Source organism: Diadema antillarum, unplaced genomic scaffold (genome assembly GCF_040938485.1).
Source record: "Diadema antillarum isolate AM-2024a unplaced genomic scaffold, OU_Dant_1.0 seq00001612_RagTag, whole genome shotgun sequence".
Lineage (NCBI taxonomy): Eukaryota > Metazoa > Echinodermata > Echinoidea > Diadematoida > Diadematidae > Diadema > Diadema antillarum.
The window spans coordinates 507240-527518 of NW_027272325.1; the positions used below are offsets into that span (position 1 = coordinate 507240).

Sequence of the window (20279 nt, forward strand, 5' to 3'; positions counted from 1 at the left end):
GACCACAGATTTATCTACTAGCTTCATGGGAAATACACTGCAGAAGGACATTTTAGATCTACTCCACATGTAAGCTATTTTTCTTTTTGTTTCTTCTCAAATGAACCAGGCACTTTTACTGGAGCAAATAAGCTTCAGAGATTTCATTTCATTTCATTTCATTTCACTTCACTGTTCATAAAATAGAAAATGTTCATGAAAAGTTATGCATATGTAGTGTCATTGATATAAAGGAGATCATTATCAAACAATTGATATAATCAGTTTGATACTACAGAAGCTTCCCAAATGAGACTTCAAGATTGGTTGGTAAACATTTTTATCTTATAGGTAAACATAAACATCCGAAACACCTTGAATCTACAGGTAATCTTGTTTAAGTAGGATGGAGCAAAATTTCACAGGTGGAATTAATGCATCTAATAAGTTGTTCAACTTGATGGCTGAAAGTACCTGCAGGTTTCTAAGGGCCTCATCAGCATCATTCTTGATCTTGTCCACCCTGTCTCTGAGGTCCGTGAAGGTATCCTGTAAGGCCTTGTCCTCTGGGATGCGAAGACTGACGGCTTTCTCCTGAACCATGCTCACATTCTCATCAAGGTCACTGCTCTCACTCATCAGGTTCTACAAGGAAGAAATAAAACATTTTTGTTTAAAAGTTGGCACTTATAACTGGGGCACTGCTCTGAAAGTGAAAATGCTGTGGAACTACTAAAGGAATATGCGATGATTTATCACTCTAGAATTACTACGAGTATGTGTGATCAGTTGTAAAAAGTATATTTTATATCCTCTTTTTATCTGTCAAGCACTAAATCATGTGGGAGATTGGAGATCGCATGATGCTTGTTCATCCTCTGATGTGCATAATGTTGGCTCAAGCTTCTCCTCTCACACTTACATCTGTAAGAGAGGTTTTTTTTAATCTTTTATAATTCATACCTATGCTACAGGCATAAATTTAACAAACCATAACATTGTTGGAGTCAAAATAAAAGATAATTGCTTGTATGGAGATGTCACTTTTGAGGGTGAATTATGATGCATATGGGTGAACTCTGTCCTCATAAGAGTTTTTACCCCTTTGCATAAAGGCCTAGCTTTATGAATGAACATAGCAATCATTGTTGTACCTTGAGCTCTCTGATGTGTTCATCCAAGTTGCGAGCTTCCTGTGGAGTGCTCACAATCTCCTCGAGCTGTGCCTCGGTGTTGGCCAGTCGGATGTTGACCTGAGACAGGGCATTCTCGTAGTCTTCCTGCCTGGCGAGGGCCTCCTGCAGGAGCCGCTGTTTCTCCTCCATCTGGATGCAGATAGACAGATATATTACATGTAGGTGTACATATTATATAATATCATATATCACCTATTTCATATATCAATATGCACACATAAATGATCCATAGAATTTGATCTCGGTCTATAAAGAATTGGTGTAAATACACTGAAGGCACTGTAATCTTCTCATATTTTTAAATCCTTAAGTAAATCACTCATCTTTGTCTCAATTAAAGCTCTACATATAGCACAAACCAAAGAGTACCATGAGTTTTGTTCATTGGTATCATTCTAAGGAGTTCAAACAGATAAACTGTCAGAAGCTAATTTTCAATTAATGAATAGTACCCTTTATTTGATGTCTTTTTGGTTATTTTCAATTTCCAGTTTTCATAAATTCATCAATTCAGTAAAGAGTTCAGATAAAATTGGGTAGAGAGAAAACCTTGACCTCAACTCTTATTTGGTATTTACCACACATCTTATCAAACACAGTAGAAACAAGTTAAGCTAAGCAAAGAGTTTTTAAAATCTCTACATTGCGATTAATAAAAGCGAGAACTAAGAGAGTCTGTATGAAGCTCTCGTATTCCTGATGATACTAACACCTCACTCTTGTACACAGACTTTACTACTGAAACATAAAATAATAAAAAAGACATCAGTGCAGCAATTAAATCAAACTAAAAAAGAATTGGCCTTAACAATATACACAAAATAAGAAATAGCTCACCTTATGCTGCAATGCATCCCAGGAACGATTGAGCTTATCTATCTTCTTCTTTTCCTTTGGTTCTCCACCAGGGGATTTTAACTCCTCTGGCATCAAGGAAGGTGGTGTCTCCTCACTAGCAGTCACAAGAGGCAAGGACAAGTCTCTTGACAAGGGACTCCTTGTTTCCCTTGTTGGGGAAGTACGTTCCAGTGGTTCTCTATCTTGCGGCAGTTTATCCTGTGGCATCGATTCCTGAAGGGCATATGGGTCACGTTTGGGTGATTCTGACACTCTGGAAGGTGAAGGCCTATCCGATGGCTGCTGCTGTTCTTCATCAGTGTCTATAGGTTGTAATGATTCGGTGACTGGTGAGAAATCCTTCTTGAGGACAACCCTGGGCTGTATTTGAAGGGTCTGCTCCAGGAGGTCGGCAGCAGACATGAGAGGTGAGTTTTCATCGGGCATGCTGAGAAGATCTCCTCCTTCTGCCCCTTTCTCCCAGGGCACTGGGGATCCTTCAGGAGTGTAGAAATCTGTTGAATCACTGTGATATTGCTCTTCTTGAATTTCTTGGATCCTTGATGCTGGGACCAATTGCTCTGGATCGACTTCTCTTGACTGCGGCAATTCTGGCTTGGAAAATTTCGGAAGAGGATGCCATTGGGATGGTAATGTGTCAGCTAAGTGAGCATTTTGAAGAGAATCCACAGAGCTATCATCAGACTCAATGGGAAGCTGTGAATCACTCAATGCCATACTGGTTGGGCGTGAATAAATTCCAGAATCCCTTGTTGGTAGTGACTGAGAGGGGTCATCTGGAAGATGGCTCACTGGGATGGCCATCATTGAATCCCCTGTCTGCATATCCTGTATCAAGAAGGGATCCTCCACTGGGTCATCAGTGAATGCAACAAGACCTTGCAGGTCATCTGGTGATGTTGCTGGAACAGCAGCCATGTCCTCACCAGTTCTTGGGTCTCTGATGATGATGGGTGCAGTGTCAGTTGTTGGCTGAGTACCTGTGATGACAGGAAGTCTCTTCAATTCAGTGTCCTCTGTGATGACGTAATCCGGTGATGGCGGAGACTGACTGGTAGAACCAGCTCCAGGAATAGCTCCTGCTACACCAGTTCCACTGATAGCTGCCCCACCATAGCCAGGAAGGTCTGATAATGGGGTTAAAACATAGGCAGCACCTCTGTCTGTTAGTATCTGCTCTGTATGTGCTTTTGCTTGTCTTGGAAGTCTACCTGAATCAGTCTCCTCTAGTGGCATCTTGTCAGATGGCCTTGCAGCATCTGGAGCAAATGGCAGATCCGCTAGTTGGGATTTATTTGGTTCAATGTCATCACTGCCTATCCATTCCTGCAAAAATGGCATATCACTGGAAGGGTGCTCTTTTGCTTCAAGGTCATCAGGAAGCAGGACTGGCTTCTGCAGCTTTTCTTCATCAAAAATGCCTTGTCTATTATCCTCTACTGCACCTGAAATGGGCTGATTTTGCGGATAGGGGGCATATGGTTGTCCCTGCTTGGCTGGAGATGAATGATCACCATCATGTAGCTTTGCAGGGGCCATTCTAGATTCTATAATCTCTTCCTCAGACATACTTGGTGGTAAATTGAGATGTGTTGGTGTCTTATCAGGTTTAACCTCAGTTCGAGTTAAGACTTCTTCAATCTGAGGCTCTGAAGCTGAAATGCCAATGCACCCCAGACCTGATGTTGGATCAATAACCTTCACTGCAGGCACACCTTGCGACTCTATTGGGTACAAGGAAATATTCTCATCGAGATCATGGAGACTCTCTGCAGGAATAGCACAGAAGACTTCACCAGTTTCTGGCTTCTTGACCACAATGGGCTGGTTGGCCAAATATGGTTGTGAGCCAGTTACTGTTGGCATGTCAGTAGGAGAAGATGGAGAAAGCAAGATAAATTCTTCTGGATCTGAACAGCCACCACCTCCTGCACCACCATGTGTACCTTGGATGCCATCAGGACTAGACTTGAAGTCATCTTCTGGAACTAGGATAAAAGCAGGACCTTGGCTTGTGACCAGCTGTTGCCTAACAAGAGCACTGCTGGTGGTACCATCAGGTGTGCGATGGGACAATGGTGAGGAAGGATATACTTGTTCACTATCTTCATCACTCTCACTACCAGAGTCACTTTGTTTATCAAGGGATGTTATTTTCCTCTCTGTTTGTGGCAGGGCCTCATCAAAGCTCTTCCTTGGTCGATCAGACAAAGCATCACTTCTTTTAACTCTTTCTTCAGGAGATAAAATGCTAGGGTCTGCTACAACGCATTCATCATCAGGTCTTCTGTGCTCTGGTTGCACCACTGGTATTTGGAATTGACCACGCAGATGCTCATCGTCTTCTGAACTTGGTGGTTGTGGCAGCCCCTGATTGAAAGGGGAATCTTTAGAATCTGGATAATGGATCACAGCTGGTGTGTCTCTGTCTTTGTCTACAAATGCAACAGGTTTTCTGTGTAGAACTCCAAGGTTGTGGATTGGGTCAGCTTTGAATGCCTGTTTAGAGTGAGGGTCTATAATTTGTATGTTTTCATTTCTTGGAGACAGCTGTGTTCCCATAACTTCTGGCAAGCTTTGGAGGGGTTCAGAGTCCGCTGTTAAAACTGTTGGATGTTTGTCTCTACTACTCTCATCAAAATCTGAGATTTGCTCATCGTCTTGACACTCAGAGAGTGGCGTGAGTGAAAATGCAGCACCAGATGAGGTGAGAATCTGAGGTAAACAGGTAGACTGCTGTGATTCAGAGTCATCCTTATCAGGTTTGTGAAATGAGACTGGATGGTCAGCCACTGATTTGGCTCCAGCTGCTATTCCAAACTCATCTGTTGAATCCTTTTCATCAAGTGGTGGCTGGTCCTGTACATGTCCAGGCACAGAGTGTGTCTGCGATGGCTCTGTGACAAACTGGAATAAGGCAGGTGTTCCAGTGATGTTGTCTGTGGCATCATTATTTTGTGACTCTTGAGTGTCTGATTCAACTGCAGAATCTGAATCATATCTAGGTGTGTGGCATGGATCACTTTGTTCATGCCTGCCTGCAGAATCCACTGGTTTCCATGGTGATTCTACAAACACATTGCTCTGGTCATCATCACCCACCTTTCCATCATTTTGGGAAGTGCTTACTGATCCATCTGCAGAATCCAAACCAGATCTACATGTTTTGCTGGGGGCATTTTGTTGATGCCTGCCTACAGAATCCACTGGTTTCCTTGCTGGTTCCGCTTTGCCCTGGTCATCATCACCCAACTTTCTATCATTTTGGGAAGTGTTCTCGAAAGTACCAGATGGAATTGCAGTTCCACGTAGCTGTGTAACTGGATTGTATATTGTCATAACTGGGTCCTCTTTACTATCATCCAAGAATGCAGTTACGCCACTGTTCATATCATCAACATCTTCCATGGGCACGGCATCCATGATCTGTCCCGAGTCTGGATCCCGGATGGTTATAAGATCATGTAGTGTTTGTAACTCCCTTTCTCCGGTCACATTTGGGAAAGGTTCAGTTAATTTTTCTTGATTTGCCAGGACATAGTCAACCTCTGGATCACTCTCTCCTGCACTTGGTCCACCCTGCCTAGGCTTGAGAGTGTATGCTGGACCATGGTCTGTAACTACCTGGTAGGCAACAGGTTCTCCAGGCACTGTTTCCTTGGATTTGACTATATCACTCCCATCAGAAGTTGCATATGCCACAGGCACAGACAGGGATTTGAGGGTAATAGCTCGTGGGGGAGCACTGAAGGATGGTCCAGTTCCTTCTGATGGAGTTACAAGGCTTGAAGATACTCCATGGCTCAGGGGGTGCTGCATAGGATCATCAGAGGGCACAGGAGTGGTTGGAAAAGCAACAATCTCAGATTCCGCTGACGGATGATAGATGACAACTGGCTTGGACAGATCTGCAGTCTCCGGGAGATAGAGACTGGGTTTCTCTGCCAAATCATTGACATTTTGGGCAGGTTCAGCAACAAACTTCTGACCAGACAGCTGGTCAAGGATCTCAATTGGCCTGATGTCTGCAGCCCTTCTTGAACCTGTAATTGCTGCTGCTTTTGCAGGTCTGGCTTCATCAGATATCTTATACTCCATCACATCCAGATCTTTTGGGATGTCTGCCGGCGGAAGATATCCTGGGGCCTGACCTTCATCTGATACAGGTTGGAGAATGTACGCTGGCCCTTTGTCAGTCACCAGCTGGGAGACAGGTCTATCTAGAGACTTATCACTTGGTTGCGTAGTAGATTCTTCCTCAGTCATGACCGATGGCAAATCTTTAGAGACAGCAGTCATGTATGATTGTTCTAGGCGAGGATCAACTATCTTTACTTGCTTTGAGTCAGAGTGTGTTAAGAAGGCAGTTATGCCTTGTTTCAAATCCTCAGGGTTGAAAACAGGAATGGCTTCCATGAGTTCCCCTGATGCTGGATCTGTGACAAAGAGTGGAGCTTCAGAAGGTGAAACAGGTGTAGTTCCTATGATGTCAGGTACACCATCATACTGTATGGGCTGGATTTTTCTTGTTTCTTCTGAGTCATCTCCAGCACCACCAGGACTAGTGCCATCGCGGCCTGAAGAAAATGTACGGGACCCGAATCCGACAGGCCGCAGCTTATACGCTGGTCCTTGGCTGGTAACAATTTGTGCTTCACTTGTCAGTGGCTCTTTATGTGCTGTCTGTGCTGGAGGCTGTTGTCTAGCCATATCTGCATCAGACTCTGGAGGCATTTTGTGTGAAATGGCATGAGCAGGTTGTACCTCACTTGTCAGTGGCTCTTTGTATACTGTCTGTGATGAAGGTTTTTGTCTAGCCATATCTGCATACGACATTGGAGGTGTTTTGTGAGAAATAGCTTGAGCGGGTTGAGGAGATGTCAAGTCAGAACTTAATGGTGTCCTCAGAGTCCCTGGAAGTTGTGTGTATGCACCATCATTAACAGGTTCTGTACATTCATCTTTTTCCTCACTTTCTGGCTCATCCTGTATACCAGCAGGCTGAAGATCTGATGCATGTTTGATCTCTCGAGTCCTGGCACTGTCTGCACCATCACTCTCAGGGGTCAGTAATCCACTCAAAAGAGCTGGGGCTACCTCGACAGGCTTTATTTTTGAAGCAGTCACACACTCGTCTACAAGAATTGGCTGATCTGCCTGAGGCTTTGCCAGAACTGCCACCTTGTGCTCTGGATCCAATATTTCCATTTCTTTGGTGAGTGGATTGACCACGTAAGCTGTCATGCTACTCTTGATATCATCAGGACGATCTGTTGGTACTGCCTCCATAACCTTGCCAGTTTTCGGATCTGTGACAGATATCGGCTTACATGCTTCAGAGAGAGGTACTCTGTCGATGATTGTTGGTGTCTGATATGGAGCTGTCTGAGAGATGACATAACGCGGCTGGTCATCCCCACCACCAGGTGCACTTCCATCCTGTCCAGGTTCTCCAACTATGGAGCTTGAACCGACAGGACGTAGCACATAGGCGGGCCCCTTGTCAGTAATGATTTGATGTGGTACTGTGGAGGTAGTATCTGTCATACCCTCCTTGTTAAATGGCAGTGTCTCTGGGGGAACTGATGTGTCCAGTGATTCGGTATCTGCAATTTCCTGAGAGGGTCTGGTGGGTGTGGTTGCAGGAATCTTCCTGGGCTGTTCAGTCCCACTCTCTTGGAGAGACCTCTTTGGTGACTGCACCACCTCCATTGGCTCCAGGTGGATGGGATCTGCTTCTGAGGCCAGAGCATCCATGGCAAAGTTCAGATTGCTATCCACCTCATCCTGACCAAGATCTGGTAGTGCTCTCTTTGCTGGTGGCTGATCTGTGGAGTCATCTTGATGCCTCTTTGCATCCGGTGACGTCCCAACAGTCTCGGGTGAGAACGACCTCCAGGGAGTCCTTATAGGAGAACCCCTCCTCATTAAGCGTGCTCCTACACCAAACTCCGGTGTAGCAACCATTGGTGGTCCTGGTGGGGTCAAGGTAGCCACTGATGAATGTCTGAGGTCTGACCTCTTGGCTGCAGCTTCCTGAAGCTCTTGGCTCTTCTTGTTTATTTCGTCAATCTCGTCTTCATAGCCCTGGATTTCACTTGCAAGTTCCTGCAGAAAAGACAATACAGAATACTTGACTAAGTGATTAAAACACAATATGCATGAGACATATACAGTTGTTTCTAGTACCACAAAACTTTGCTAGAATTTACATCCACTGCTCTAGTGTTAAGCATAATTTTATCCTTGCGCAGTCCATCAAAGGAATTTTGTGCTGCATAGGACCTACCACAAGAATTGTTAGATGTATACTTTTCCCTGGCCAATGTCATGATCTATGCAATTGATAGCAACTCACTCTGTGTTGAGCAATCTGTTCCTTGATTTGTTCCATGCTTGTTGGTTCTACTGGTGTTGCCATAGCATCCTGTGCCTTCTGAATTTTGGCTTCCAGTATTTCCAGTTGATGATCATACTCCTCCTGAACATACAAGGCAGAATATATGTTACAACTTAAAGATCTTTAATTAAAGTAAACTGCATTCTCTGTGCGATGCATAATAATCTGACATTGTAATAATGCTTAAATGATTAGTAGAACAATATTATTACAATGTATATTCTATGTTTTATAAGCTTCTTGAGCTGCAATTGTCTGTGTTACAGGCTCTCTACTTTAGGGTTTAGTTGGTATATGTTTCACAGTGCATTCCACGACGCATTTGGGCAATTACACTTGTGCATTTCTGAAGACCCCTTAACATTGATTAGGCAGTCTTTAAAGATATATGAGTTCTAAATACAAGCTCAGATGGCATTATCACTTCAGAACTTAGCAGTGAGAGACATCTACGTAACAATATTGAATGAAGAAAATGTTGTCAAGCAAATATCTCTCAACAAAGCTGTGACTATTTTCTAAGTAATGTGTGGAGAAATAATGGCAATCTTAAAAAGGACTACACGGTCTTTGTTTATGAATATTGCATTGCATACCAAAAATATCTACATTATGAAAACTATATTTTTTCCCAGTTTTGATCAATCATTCTTTGAAGGATATACCACGACAAAAACTTATAATTATGGGTGAATGTTTTACCTGCTGGATCAAGGACTTTTCGAGGACATCTCCATGCTGTGTGGCCACAGCTATGATCCTGGAAATCTCCTCTTGGAGACCTATCAGCTGAGGGTCTGTAATCTTCTCAGTGGCCTCTTCTTCCTCCTCCTCTTCATCATCACCGTCGATCTCACTGCTTGTTTGGCTACCGGGTGTGAGGTCAGCGTGGACGGCATTCAGGTCTTGTAGACGCTTCTCAGCAGCGTCCAATTTTTCAAGCACCTCCTGGAAAATAGGATTGAGAAATACATTTAATCACTTTCCAGCCTGGACACAGATGATCACTGGGCAGTCAAACATTTGTCTCATTTTTCTTAAATCTTACCTCCCCACATGAAATTCATTCATAAGAATCATTTTCTTGGGGAGAAGACTGAAAGCTTAAAGTGAAATAGAAGAAGGAAAATATGGAATGATATGCAAATGCCAGAGATCTGAAGCAGGAAAAATTATTTATTTCCTATGTACAAGGATGACATCTTTTTTTTTTAATGGATTTTTTTATAATGGATTTTTATAAATGGATGCTGAGTAAAATTATGATAAATGCCCTTCTAAGCAACAGCAATTGTAAAATATGACGTCAACATTTAGTCAATCATTACTTATGTATGACAGACAATAACATCTCAAGAGGTAGAAGAAATAATGATGTTCTGCTCAAGGTTTATGTGGAGCGAATCACCCTTGTCAGTGCTCAGAGACTAATGAGAGGGATGGGGATACCTTCTGTTTCTCCAGCTGGTCGCCGAGTGACATCCGCTCCAGGTCTGGAGACAGCATCCTCTCCTTGGCATCCGCTATCTTGTGGTAGAGGTCATTGACTCTTCCTTGGTAGTTCTGCCACCTCTTGGCGGCGCCCTCCAGGGATGCCTTCCGCTCTTCAGCTGCAGTGACGGTGTCAGCAATGCCATCATTCAAATTCTTTGCAGAGTCTTTGTAAGACGGGTCATGGCACACCTTGGTGAGAATGGCTGAAGAAGACGTCAGAAGCTCGCCGATGTCGCTTGTTTCTGGAGCATCAGCAAGCAATGTCTGCATCCAAAAGAATGAATAATCAGGCAAATGAGTAGTGGTAGTAGTAATAGTAGTAGCAGCAACGGTTCAACCACTAATGGGCAACAATTTTAGCTCTCTCACCTTGGTTGCTTTAATTTTGCCCTATTGATATTCAGACTTCACCATGATCAGTGCGTAAACTTCAGTGAATATCTAGTAAGTGCAATATTCTTCCAGAGACATGATAGTCAAAGTTCTGATACTGACCCTGTGGTCTTGCAACTGCCGCATCACAGCTGGCAAGCTTCCCAGGTTCAGATGAGGATGAACAACCTCTGCTTGCCGGTCAACCCATTCGCTGACCGACTCCTTCGCTCGGTGGTACAGCTTCCACGGCTCAAGGGCATCGGTCAGTTCCCTGGTGACCTGCTCATTGGAGTGGATGACCTTGGCCAGATGAGTCTGAAGGGAGGCCACTGTGGCCACTACTCCTTGCTGCTGGTCTGGCTGGTCAGTCTGATCGGTCAGCTCCTGGGCCATTCCCTGGATGGATGCCATCAGGGTCTGGGCAGATGCCAGACTTGCATGAAGTTTCTGTCAATGAAAACACAACAAATAACTCAAATACGATTTAATCTAGAGCTGATATATTCAGGAGCAGGATTTTAATGTGTCTTTGGCTTGTGCTTGCACAATTTGTTTCTACAATGTAGTTATAATATTTCTAGTTCTTCACTGCCAGAGTTGTACAGTGACAGGGTGCATGAATATGCTATTTGGTGTGGTTATCTGCTGTTCAAGTTAGCAAGGTCCTGTAGATGAATCCATCAAAACTCACCAACAATGACATAAACATATCATACGCAAAAACACATTTACAATGTACATGCATACACACAATATAACCATTGTATGTGGATGTTTTCAAATGATTTCTATACACAAAATTCAAATTTCCAATTGTACATCTATGCAGTAGCAAACAACTGCCACATAGATTTGAAATAATCATAATGATGAAGCATTGGGTATAGGAACATTTACATTGTAAATAATATCAAATACACTGATTTGTAAGATCAAGATGTAAATAATGTGATCTACAAAGATTTCAAAGGAGTTCCAAAAAGTTAGTCTGCCATCATACCTCCTGTTTTTCCTTGGCCTTTGGCACATCCCTGATAGGCTCTGCCAACAGGGTCTCTGCCTCGTCCACAGCCTGTTCCACTGTGTACGTCTGCTGGTGAAAGTCCTGCCTCAGACTCTTGGCCCTCTCCAACTCCTGGGCACTGGAGTCTAGCTGACTCACCAGCCCCGCCCTCTGTGATCTGAGAGCCTCCAGTGTTTCTGTCACACCAGGCGGTGGGACGGAGTGGAGGTTGGCGTACTTTTGCTGCTGCCGTGAACACAGCTCCTCGGCTGTCTCAAGTTTGGGCTCAAGTTCTTCCTCCAGATCCTAGGCACAGAAATATGTGATATGAAATTTGATTATTTCATATTTGTCATCATCCCAGTTTTATGTAGTGACCCCTATGATTCAGCCCCATACTTTGGTCCGAATTCACGAAGGTGGTACAAATGAAACCATGGTTTAAACCATGGACAAAAACTATGGAGCGCCAAGTGTCGCACGGAATATTGGTCATTTCGTCGACAAAATGACCGTTTCGTTAACGAAATCATCATTTCATGGACGAAATGCTCATTTAGTTACAAAATGTTGTCATTTCGTTACAAAATAATCATTCATCGACAAAATGACTGATTTCGTAACAAAATATTCCATGCGACACTTGGCGCTCCATGGTTTTTGTCCATGGTTTAAACCATGGTTTCATTTGTACCACCTTCGTGAATTCGGGCCTTTGTGTCATACAAACATACATAGATTAATTCACTTGATATGTTGACAGTTTCTTGATGTGCATGATTTAGAGGTGATGAATTCGCTGATTACTTACATCTAAAATCAACCATATGTTGGTAACTGACATCTTTTTCTCTTGAAAAACTTTTTGGATGATTCATACACAAATTTTGCATATTTTAACCTTTACAATTCGATACACTTGCAAAGTAAATATTATTATGCAGCTATGTAATAAACAAATTATCATAATATTCTCACCTGGAGCTGTGCAATCTTTTCCTCTGCAGATGAAACCAGAGGGTCTATGCTTGATGTGATCTTGTCTAGTCTTGTCTTCCCAGTCACCAGGTCGGCCAAGGTCTGATCTGCCTGGGTCTTAAAGGCTGCTCGGTCTGACAACTCATTCTCCAGGCTGGCACGGAGCCTAGCAATAGAATCTTGAAGGCTGGAGAGAAAAAGAAACATCAATTAAGGTTTAAAAGCTACTCAAATATCATTCTCCATTGCTGAATACTTCTTTACTTCCTTTTTTTTTCACTTTTGATGTTGAGGAGGTTAACCCTTTTCTGTCAGATAAAAAAAAAAAAAAAATGTTGCGTGTTTATAAAGATCTCAAGACTGATAATTACCCCCTGAAAGAGAATACCGTGAAACTGCATGGTGCTAACAAACTGCATAAGTGCACTAAGATGGGAATATCGACCTTTTGGTTTCAAATCTGCTGTCATCACCTTGAGAAAATAAAGCTGAACTTCTTAAGAACTATTTTTAAAGAAGGGTGTATATTTGGTTTTGACTCTATGAAAAATGTATTTTATGACAAAATCTAAGCTTTTGATTACACTTTGATATATATGTGACACTTCTATAAAGATTTTGACTGTAGTTTGTAGCAAAGGTAAGTTGCTTTGCAAATCAATTCCAATCATACGAGTTACCAAAATAGGATTTCTATCCTAAAGTTTCACTGTCTGGAACATCTTTGATATGACATCATCATTGTCCGGGATACTATTTTCAACTTTAAATGAGTAATTTCCAGCAAACTAAGCTACACTTCAAAGGGCAAAAATACTTCCAAGGAGTGCATGGTCTAGAAATTAGTACTGCACTTAAAGAAATCTCTGACAGCGGTTCATCTGTTTACCTCTTGAACTTTTCTATGGCATCCCGAGAGTCCTTGGTGACTGGTTCTGCAAGGTGTGGTTGGGTTAAGACATCAGTCAGGAGTTGTGCTGTAGCCCTCTCCAACTCAACTGGGGCATCTTTACCAGCATCAAGTATTGCCTGCGCCTTCTACAGCCAAGACAGAAATGACAACTTTGAATTTAATCCACCTGCACATAATGTATGTAACTAGCATGACATATTGCAATTTTAACACCTAAAACTGATCCCAGAATGTTACTAAGAACATTATCACTTAATTTCATATGAATCAATGACACCACCAACAGAATATGGTCTACTCTGCCAGGTTATACATGAAGCACTTTAATGTGCACATCACATGATTTCAGTTGTATAAAACCGTCAAATCATATCCATGCATAAAACTTTTTTTTGTAGTTTAATGTGGTCATCACAGTTATACAACACACAGTATGAAAATAAAAAAAATAGAGAAAGGATATCACAAAATTATTTCATAAGAACTACTGTGGTAATGATGTGAGGTAGATGAATATTCATGAGTTCCCAGGGTAGCTTTGAAATATCACCCAGTGATGTACATAAGGTTTGGGTGTTTCCAGTGCTTTGTAAAAACACAACAGACATACAAAAATACTGAGGTATATGGAAATTGGAGAAGTTTTGGATGTCAGGACTACAATTGCAAATGACAACTATATCAAATGAGTCATGCAGGTGGTTCATATATCAAGATTAACAATAACATACTTTCACAGCATCTAATTTGCTCCTCAAGTCACTGGCATCTGCTCCATAGGACATGGACACTGGGAGGGCATCCTCGGCACTCGCTACTGTCTCCATCAGCTTCCGGGTCTTGTCGGTGAACCGCCTCCAGGCCTGCTCTTGGTCACGGCTCCTGGCTCCGTCCTCCTCCACCTGCTCACTGAGAGCGTCGAAGAGGTCCTCCAGAGACTGGAGCCTGGTGTCAACTGTATCCTGGCCAGAGGGCGTCCCTTGCTCCAGAAGCGGGCTGGAGAAGGAGCGCAGCAGCTTGAGCTGGGTCTGCTGGGATTGTACCATGCTCTCCATTTCCTGGATAGAAAGAGTAGTGGGATCCGGTAATTTTTTTTCTTCATATCAGTTATTCAATGGATGATATTCTAATCTAGATGAATATACAATGTATATCTATACTGGTCATAGCAGATTTCTCGCAATAATCGCTCTTAACCTGTTGAGGACGTGTCCTGAGTACAGTCGGGCAGGTGTCTATGGGAAATGCGTGTTGAGCAAAATCAGTCCGTCCTCATTGGATTAAGTTCTGAAAATTTCCTTCCAAATTGTGAAACATATACCACAATATTTGCATCTTCAAGTAAAACTTACAGACTGCCCTGGATATGTTAAACACCATTGGGCTCATTGAAAATATTAGCACCAAAATACAGTTCTTTCTGATGATAACATCTTACTCAAATCATACAGACATGATATATCAGAGCATCTTTAAAGGAAAACATTTCAAATAGTGTTTTGAGTCCTCTGGTGCCGTTGGCTTGTAGGTCAAGAGAGAGGAACAGACAATTAAGAGAAATATATCATTTGTAGATATATAAGAGTGAAGAGAAGAAACTTTAATCATCTCCAGTTATATATTTCATATGATGTATTGACCTTTGATGCAAGTTGCCACACTACAAACCTTGCTGAGTTGCGTGTTATCCTGGGCCTGGGGGAGGCTGGTCGGGGTGGGGTACGTCCTCCTCTGTTGCACCTCCCGGAGGACCTTCTCCACATCCCTCACCCCTCCCTGGAAGTCCTGCCAGTCGCTGAGGGCCCTGTGCAGCTTCTCCTCACACTCCCTGCCCCCGATCACCACCGCCGAGAGTCTGGCGTTGAGGTTGGTCAGGTCCCCCTTCATCTCGTCGCGGGTCTCTGGAGTCAGGGTCGGGGCAAGGCGCTCAGCCAGTTCCACCACCCCATCCATCTTGTTCTGGTACAGGGACTCTTGCGAGAAGAAGCGCTGAGCACAAAAAGAGCATATTGATAATGATGAGAATGATAGCAAAGAACATTTACATTGCCCAGATATTATAACAATATACTGTGCTGCACTATACAAAATAACAGTCATAACAGACTACTTTGAACTGAAGTAGCATTTTTAAGAGGATAAGTTTATAACCTGGTTGAAACTTATGAACTGCAGCTGCTTGCCTTAGAAACACAACAGAACTGCAGTAAAGAAAAGTAGAAAAGGTATACCATGCTTATGAACATTAGCCTTCACCGTGGGTACCTGTAATCCACTTATAATGTACTTCTCTTTCTTTTTCTGTTCATCTTTGTAGGAGTAACAATGAAAAATTACAAAACTCAGTTACATTTCTACAAAAGACTTGATATGCTTGCTCTACAGTATAGAAACTAACAACAAAAATGGAAATGGAAAATGATATAAACAGTTCATGCATTTTCTTTTTTTTTTTTTTACTGCACATGAAGTCTTTGAAGAACATGTCTTACAGAGCCATTTTGGATGAATGAGATCAACATGATTGATACCAGCAACTACAACTCTACGAAAAGTCAGAATAATGCATCAGCTAGTATGATGAATGAAGAAGATCATCCATGAAGGTACAATATAACAACTTGAGTAGCTGACTCTGGAATCACCTCATCCTGAAGACCATGAAGTTTATTTCCTTACAATGTGTTTTGAGTGTTGTACAAGAAGGGTCCACATTTGAGGACAAACAAAAATACAGCATATAAAATAACCCACTTCAATATGATCCTCAAAACAAACACTCAGACCAATTAGCTGTGTAAGATACAGAGACTTAATCATACTGATTTACACAAAACTTGGCTAGAAGAATCTTTTAGAGAAACCCATCCAACTCCCGTACAAAACACACACATATTAAACTACAATGTTGTATAGTTCTCACAAACACCTGTCTCAAACTTTCTTGAGGGATCTTCTCCTACACACTCACCCTGTGTTCCTGTAGCTGGTTCTCTCCGTCCAGGTAATCCACTCCCTTCTCCGCCCGGTCCAGTAGGTCTTCCGCCTCCTCCACCCACCGCTTCACCTCCGCCGTCTGTCCGTGGAACTCCTCACGGAGGTTCACCGCCTCCGCCAGGTCCGTGGCCCGCTCCCTGGAGGCCTGCAGAAGGTGGGAGTGGAGGGCATCCATGGCCTCTAGCTGGGACCGGAGGGTGGGGCTAAGCGGCTCCTCCAGGTCACCGTACTTTGCCTTGGTGGAGATGATGAGGGCTTGGGCTCGCTGGAGGGCGCTCTCCATGTTGGGTTGGTTTGTCTAAACAGAATCATTGGTACAAGTATTGCAAAAACTTGAAGATATCGTTCAAAATTATACATGTGAATACATGGATTTTGAAATGAATGCAGATAAGATGAAGCCATCATTTTTGTCATATTTGCCAAAGAACCTAAATCCAATATGTTTTGATTGTAAAGATTCACAAAATAAACCATTCAAACATTTGCAGGGGATATTTCAATCAAGACTTTCAATGAAATGATATCATAATTTTCTACTGATATAATTGAGCTTATAATCTTTAGAGACTACTATTAAATCTATTCAGGGATCTTCCATGTGTGTACACATATCTTCCAATCAATAGAAAATGTTTTTAGTTGCCAATTATGTTGTATACCTTACAGTCAAGAGTATGACTGCTGGTAAGATGCGTCATTAACCTTCTCAAGCCTGCCATCTAAACATGCCGATGACATTGCATTCAGTCAATTTACCACTGGTAATGATAGAGTTAATGCGTATTCCTACCTCATGCTGCATGAGGGCCTCCCTGGCTGGCTCCACCTCCAGACCCAGGACTACGGGCTGCCCGACCTCCTTGCTCCATGCCTCCAGTTCCTTGAGGGACTCCTCAAGATCTTCCTTCAGTGCCGCCTTGTCCTTCACTTTGCCCTCGAGGGACTTCTGCCGCTGGACCAACTTGGCCCGGGCCGCCTTGAGGTCGGAGGTCAGCTTGTGGACGGTGGAGGTGACCGCCCTCTGGTCAGACTGGTCAGCTGTGGCGGTGACCGCTTGACCCTGTTTGGGCAGCTGTGCGAGGGCTTCCTCAAGGGATTGGATTCTCTCAAGAGCAGCCTGTGGGAGAACAAGTTAATTTACATGAATATGAAATGGATGTGTCAATAAGTTGACATTATATGATTGCATACTCATGCCTCATGACAGTTGTAACTTTCGAAAGTATGACAGCGTAAACTTGTTCTAGCTGATAGGAGACAGCCAACATTGGTAAATATGTGCTTTCATGACATATGTGTAAATTTTTTTATTGCAGATAACTTTAGAATGCTCTAACAAGAGTCTGAAAATGCACATTCCACAACCTTGTCATTAGCACCTCCTGGATTTAAGAGAAAAAAAGTTGAAGCACGATAGTATCTCGGTATGAGATTGCACTCCTTGTGTTTCTTGTTTCAGTTCAGACAAAACCAAAAGAAAATCTTGAAAGTAGGAATTTTACTCAAAATTTTTCACAAGCTGATGCAAGATTTAAAAAAAAATAATAATCTGGTATAAGAAATGCTCCAGTTTATCACAAATATACACATACCATTACCTAAGCTGTACATACTAGAAAATGACAATTTTTAAGACAAGACTTTCTGACCTTGCACTTCTGCAATTTGTCCTCCGTAGCAATCCCTGGTTCCTCTATGGCTGGTACTTCCTGCTGGTAGCACTGAAGACACTCCTGTAGCTTGGCTGCACCCTCCTCGTACTCCCGCCTTGCCTCCTTAGCCTCCAACACTTCCTTCGCCTTGGAGTCTAGCGCCCTCTTTAGTTCCTCGTTAAGCTGATCCAGCTTGGCGACGTCATCACTGTGGTTGACCTGACCTTGCTCGGTCATGTGATCGCGGCCGGCGTGGAGTCCCTCCAGGGGAGTCTGAAGATCATCCAACTTTGACTGCAGATCCTGGAAAAATTTTGAATCAGTGAGAACCATCAGCTGGAACTCATGTGATGTTTATTCCTCTTCATTGCATGAATATACTTTTATCATACAATGTACTATTCTCTAGAAACCTATCAAACCAAAGTGATAACAGAACTAGGCTTACAATACAAGCATTCACACATTGAATTTTTCAAATTGTGCTCTCAGTTGGTTAGGTCAAGGGTTCTGTTCTGCAGCCCCTGAAATATCCATCTTGTCAGCAGTGTGCAAATGTGTTCATTTGGGATCCCGAAAGCCAGTTAGTACTAAGGAGTAGAATTGAAAAACAATAACCCCTCTGGTTTTTAGGAAACTTCAGAACACCTTATATTTCACACAAACAATAGAGGAAACCCAAGAAAACATCAATTTCGGGGAAAGTAAATTCTAAGTGTTTGTTCTATGGTAAAAATTTTGCAAAATTTTGCATAATTGGGAAGGTGTAGCAAAGAGGGTCACAACCTTCAAGGAGGACAAGAAAGTTTCCTCCAAATGTCTGTCTCACCTTGCACCTGACCAATCGGTCATTGGCATCTGCAGAGGAGAGTCCAATTGGCTGGTCCAGCTGGTCAACCAGTGCCTTCAGTTCCTGGAACTGACCATCCTGATGTCCAAGATCGGCCTCGAAGGCCAGTCGGTCATCATAGGCTTTAGTCAGTGTCTCGTGCTTGGTTGCAGCTGAGCTTAGTGTCCTATGAATGAACATTGGAAGTGAAGTTTAACAAATGAATGTTAACTGCATACAATAAATGAGTGCCCCCCAATCAATTATCTTGCATACACTGCACAACTCAAGAATACTGTTTCGGATTACTGTGTGTTCTGACGGCACTCTTTCTCCATTGGGAATAGATCCTCATGCAATGACTTTTATTTTATGCTTTTTAACAGAATAGAGTGATACTCTTAAGCAAACTTTTGAATTTTAGAATGATATAACTTTTTGGCACAAAACATTTAAACTAAAAAAATATGACATCACGCATAACAACTGATAAATGGTCAGTGATCATTCACACTAATTCAAAAGAGAATATACCTGACCTTTCTATCCAAATAGCAATCTATCTCTCACATATATAAATATGCATCTATCTATCTATCTATCTATCTATCCATATTTAGCTATCCATTCATCCATCCTCCAATCAGTATCTTTCTACTGATCTATTTATTTATATTTATCTATCCATTATCCATCTATCTATCTATTCTGTCTGTCTGTCTATCTATCTATCTATCTATCTATCTATCTATCTATCTATCTATCTATCTATCTATCTATCTATCTATCTATCTATCTATCTATATCTCCATTGATCTATCCACCGATCTGCATTATTCTACCTAATATCTATCTGTATCCACCCATCCTTCCAACCATCCATCCATCTATCAATCCATCCATGCATTTATCTATTTATCTTAGCATTTGTACATCTAAATCTGAGCATTCTAAAACTAGCTGCCTGAATAAACTACAGACATTGAAATCATAATAAACAATTTGATATTCTCGCCATGCCTACCTATCATATGATTCTTTGAGTCTATCAACATTCTCAGTGAGTTGCTTCCTGTCCTCCTTTCCAAGTTTTGCCGCCAGCGTCCAGCCGTCTTCCATGATTGATTCCACCAGGGGCTGGTGCATCTCACCTGTCTCACATACCATCTGAAGCAGGTAGTTATGGAAACAGAGTTTGATGTAAAACAATCAATCATCATTTGCATTAGAACAATTATTTTGTTATTTTCAATGATCATGAAACATTCATAAAGATAGTGATTTTATAGTGAACGTGCAAACGGCAAACCTGAAAAATTAAGATTACAATCGAGAGATGAAATTGCCATACGACATCACCAACAAAAGTGCATACATTTTGCTACAATAAGTGTAAATTTCCTTCCTGCTACAATCTCTAAAATACTGGAAACAAATTAAGCCTTACTGAATACACAGAAATCAACCATCAAGTGCTACATTTTTCATAATACTACTCTTGTTCAGAACAAAATCATCCAGTGGTTGGGTCCATAACAATGAGCTAATGCAGGTGATCACTGTTCCAGATGAACCATTATTTCAATATAAAGATATTTAGAA

At 42.2% G+C, this 20279-nt stretch overlaps 1 protein-coding gene across 1 annotated transcript in view; it reads right to left on the minus strand.

Annotated features, from left to right (window-relative positions):
- Positions 1-20279, minus strand: part of LOC139711121 (muscle-specific protein 300 kDa-like) — a 311965-nt gene that overhangs the window by 105135 nt on the left and 186551 nt on the right. The window contains exons 84-100 of the mRNA XM_071623037.1: positions 19702-19844; positions 18678-18864; positions 17846-18151; positions 16987-17313; positions 16168-16491; positions 14865-15185; positions 13928-14254; positions 13173-13321; positions 12284-12470; positions 11303-11611; positions 10423-10749; positions 9883-10191; positions 9136-9381; positions 8392-8514; positions 2013-8141; positions 1134-1304; positions 454-624 (exon numbers count right to left, since the gene is read on the minus strand). Of these exons, the coding sequence (XP_071479138.1) occupies positions 454-624; positions 1134-1304; positions 2013-8141; positions 8392-8514; positions 9136-9381; positions 9883-10191; positions 10423-10749; positions 11303-11611; positions 12284-12470; positions 13173-13321; positions 13928-14254; positions 14865-15185; positions 16168-16491; positions 16987-17313; positions 17846-18151; positions 18678-18864; positions 19702-19844 (10056 nt within the window). The remainder of the gene's footprint in view (positions 1-453; positions 625-1133; positions 1305-2012; positions 8142-8391; positions 8515-9135; positions 9382-9882; positions 10192-10422; positions 10750-11302; positions 11612-12283; positions 12471-13172; positions 13322-13927; positions 14255-14864; positions 15186-16167; positions 16492-16986; positions 17314-17845; positions 18152-18677; positions 18865-19701; positions 19845-20279) is intronic.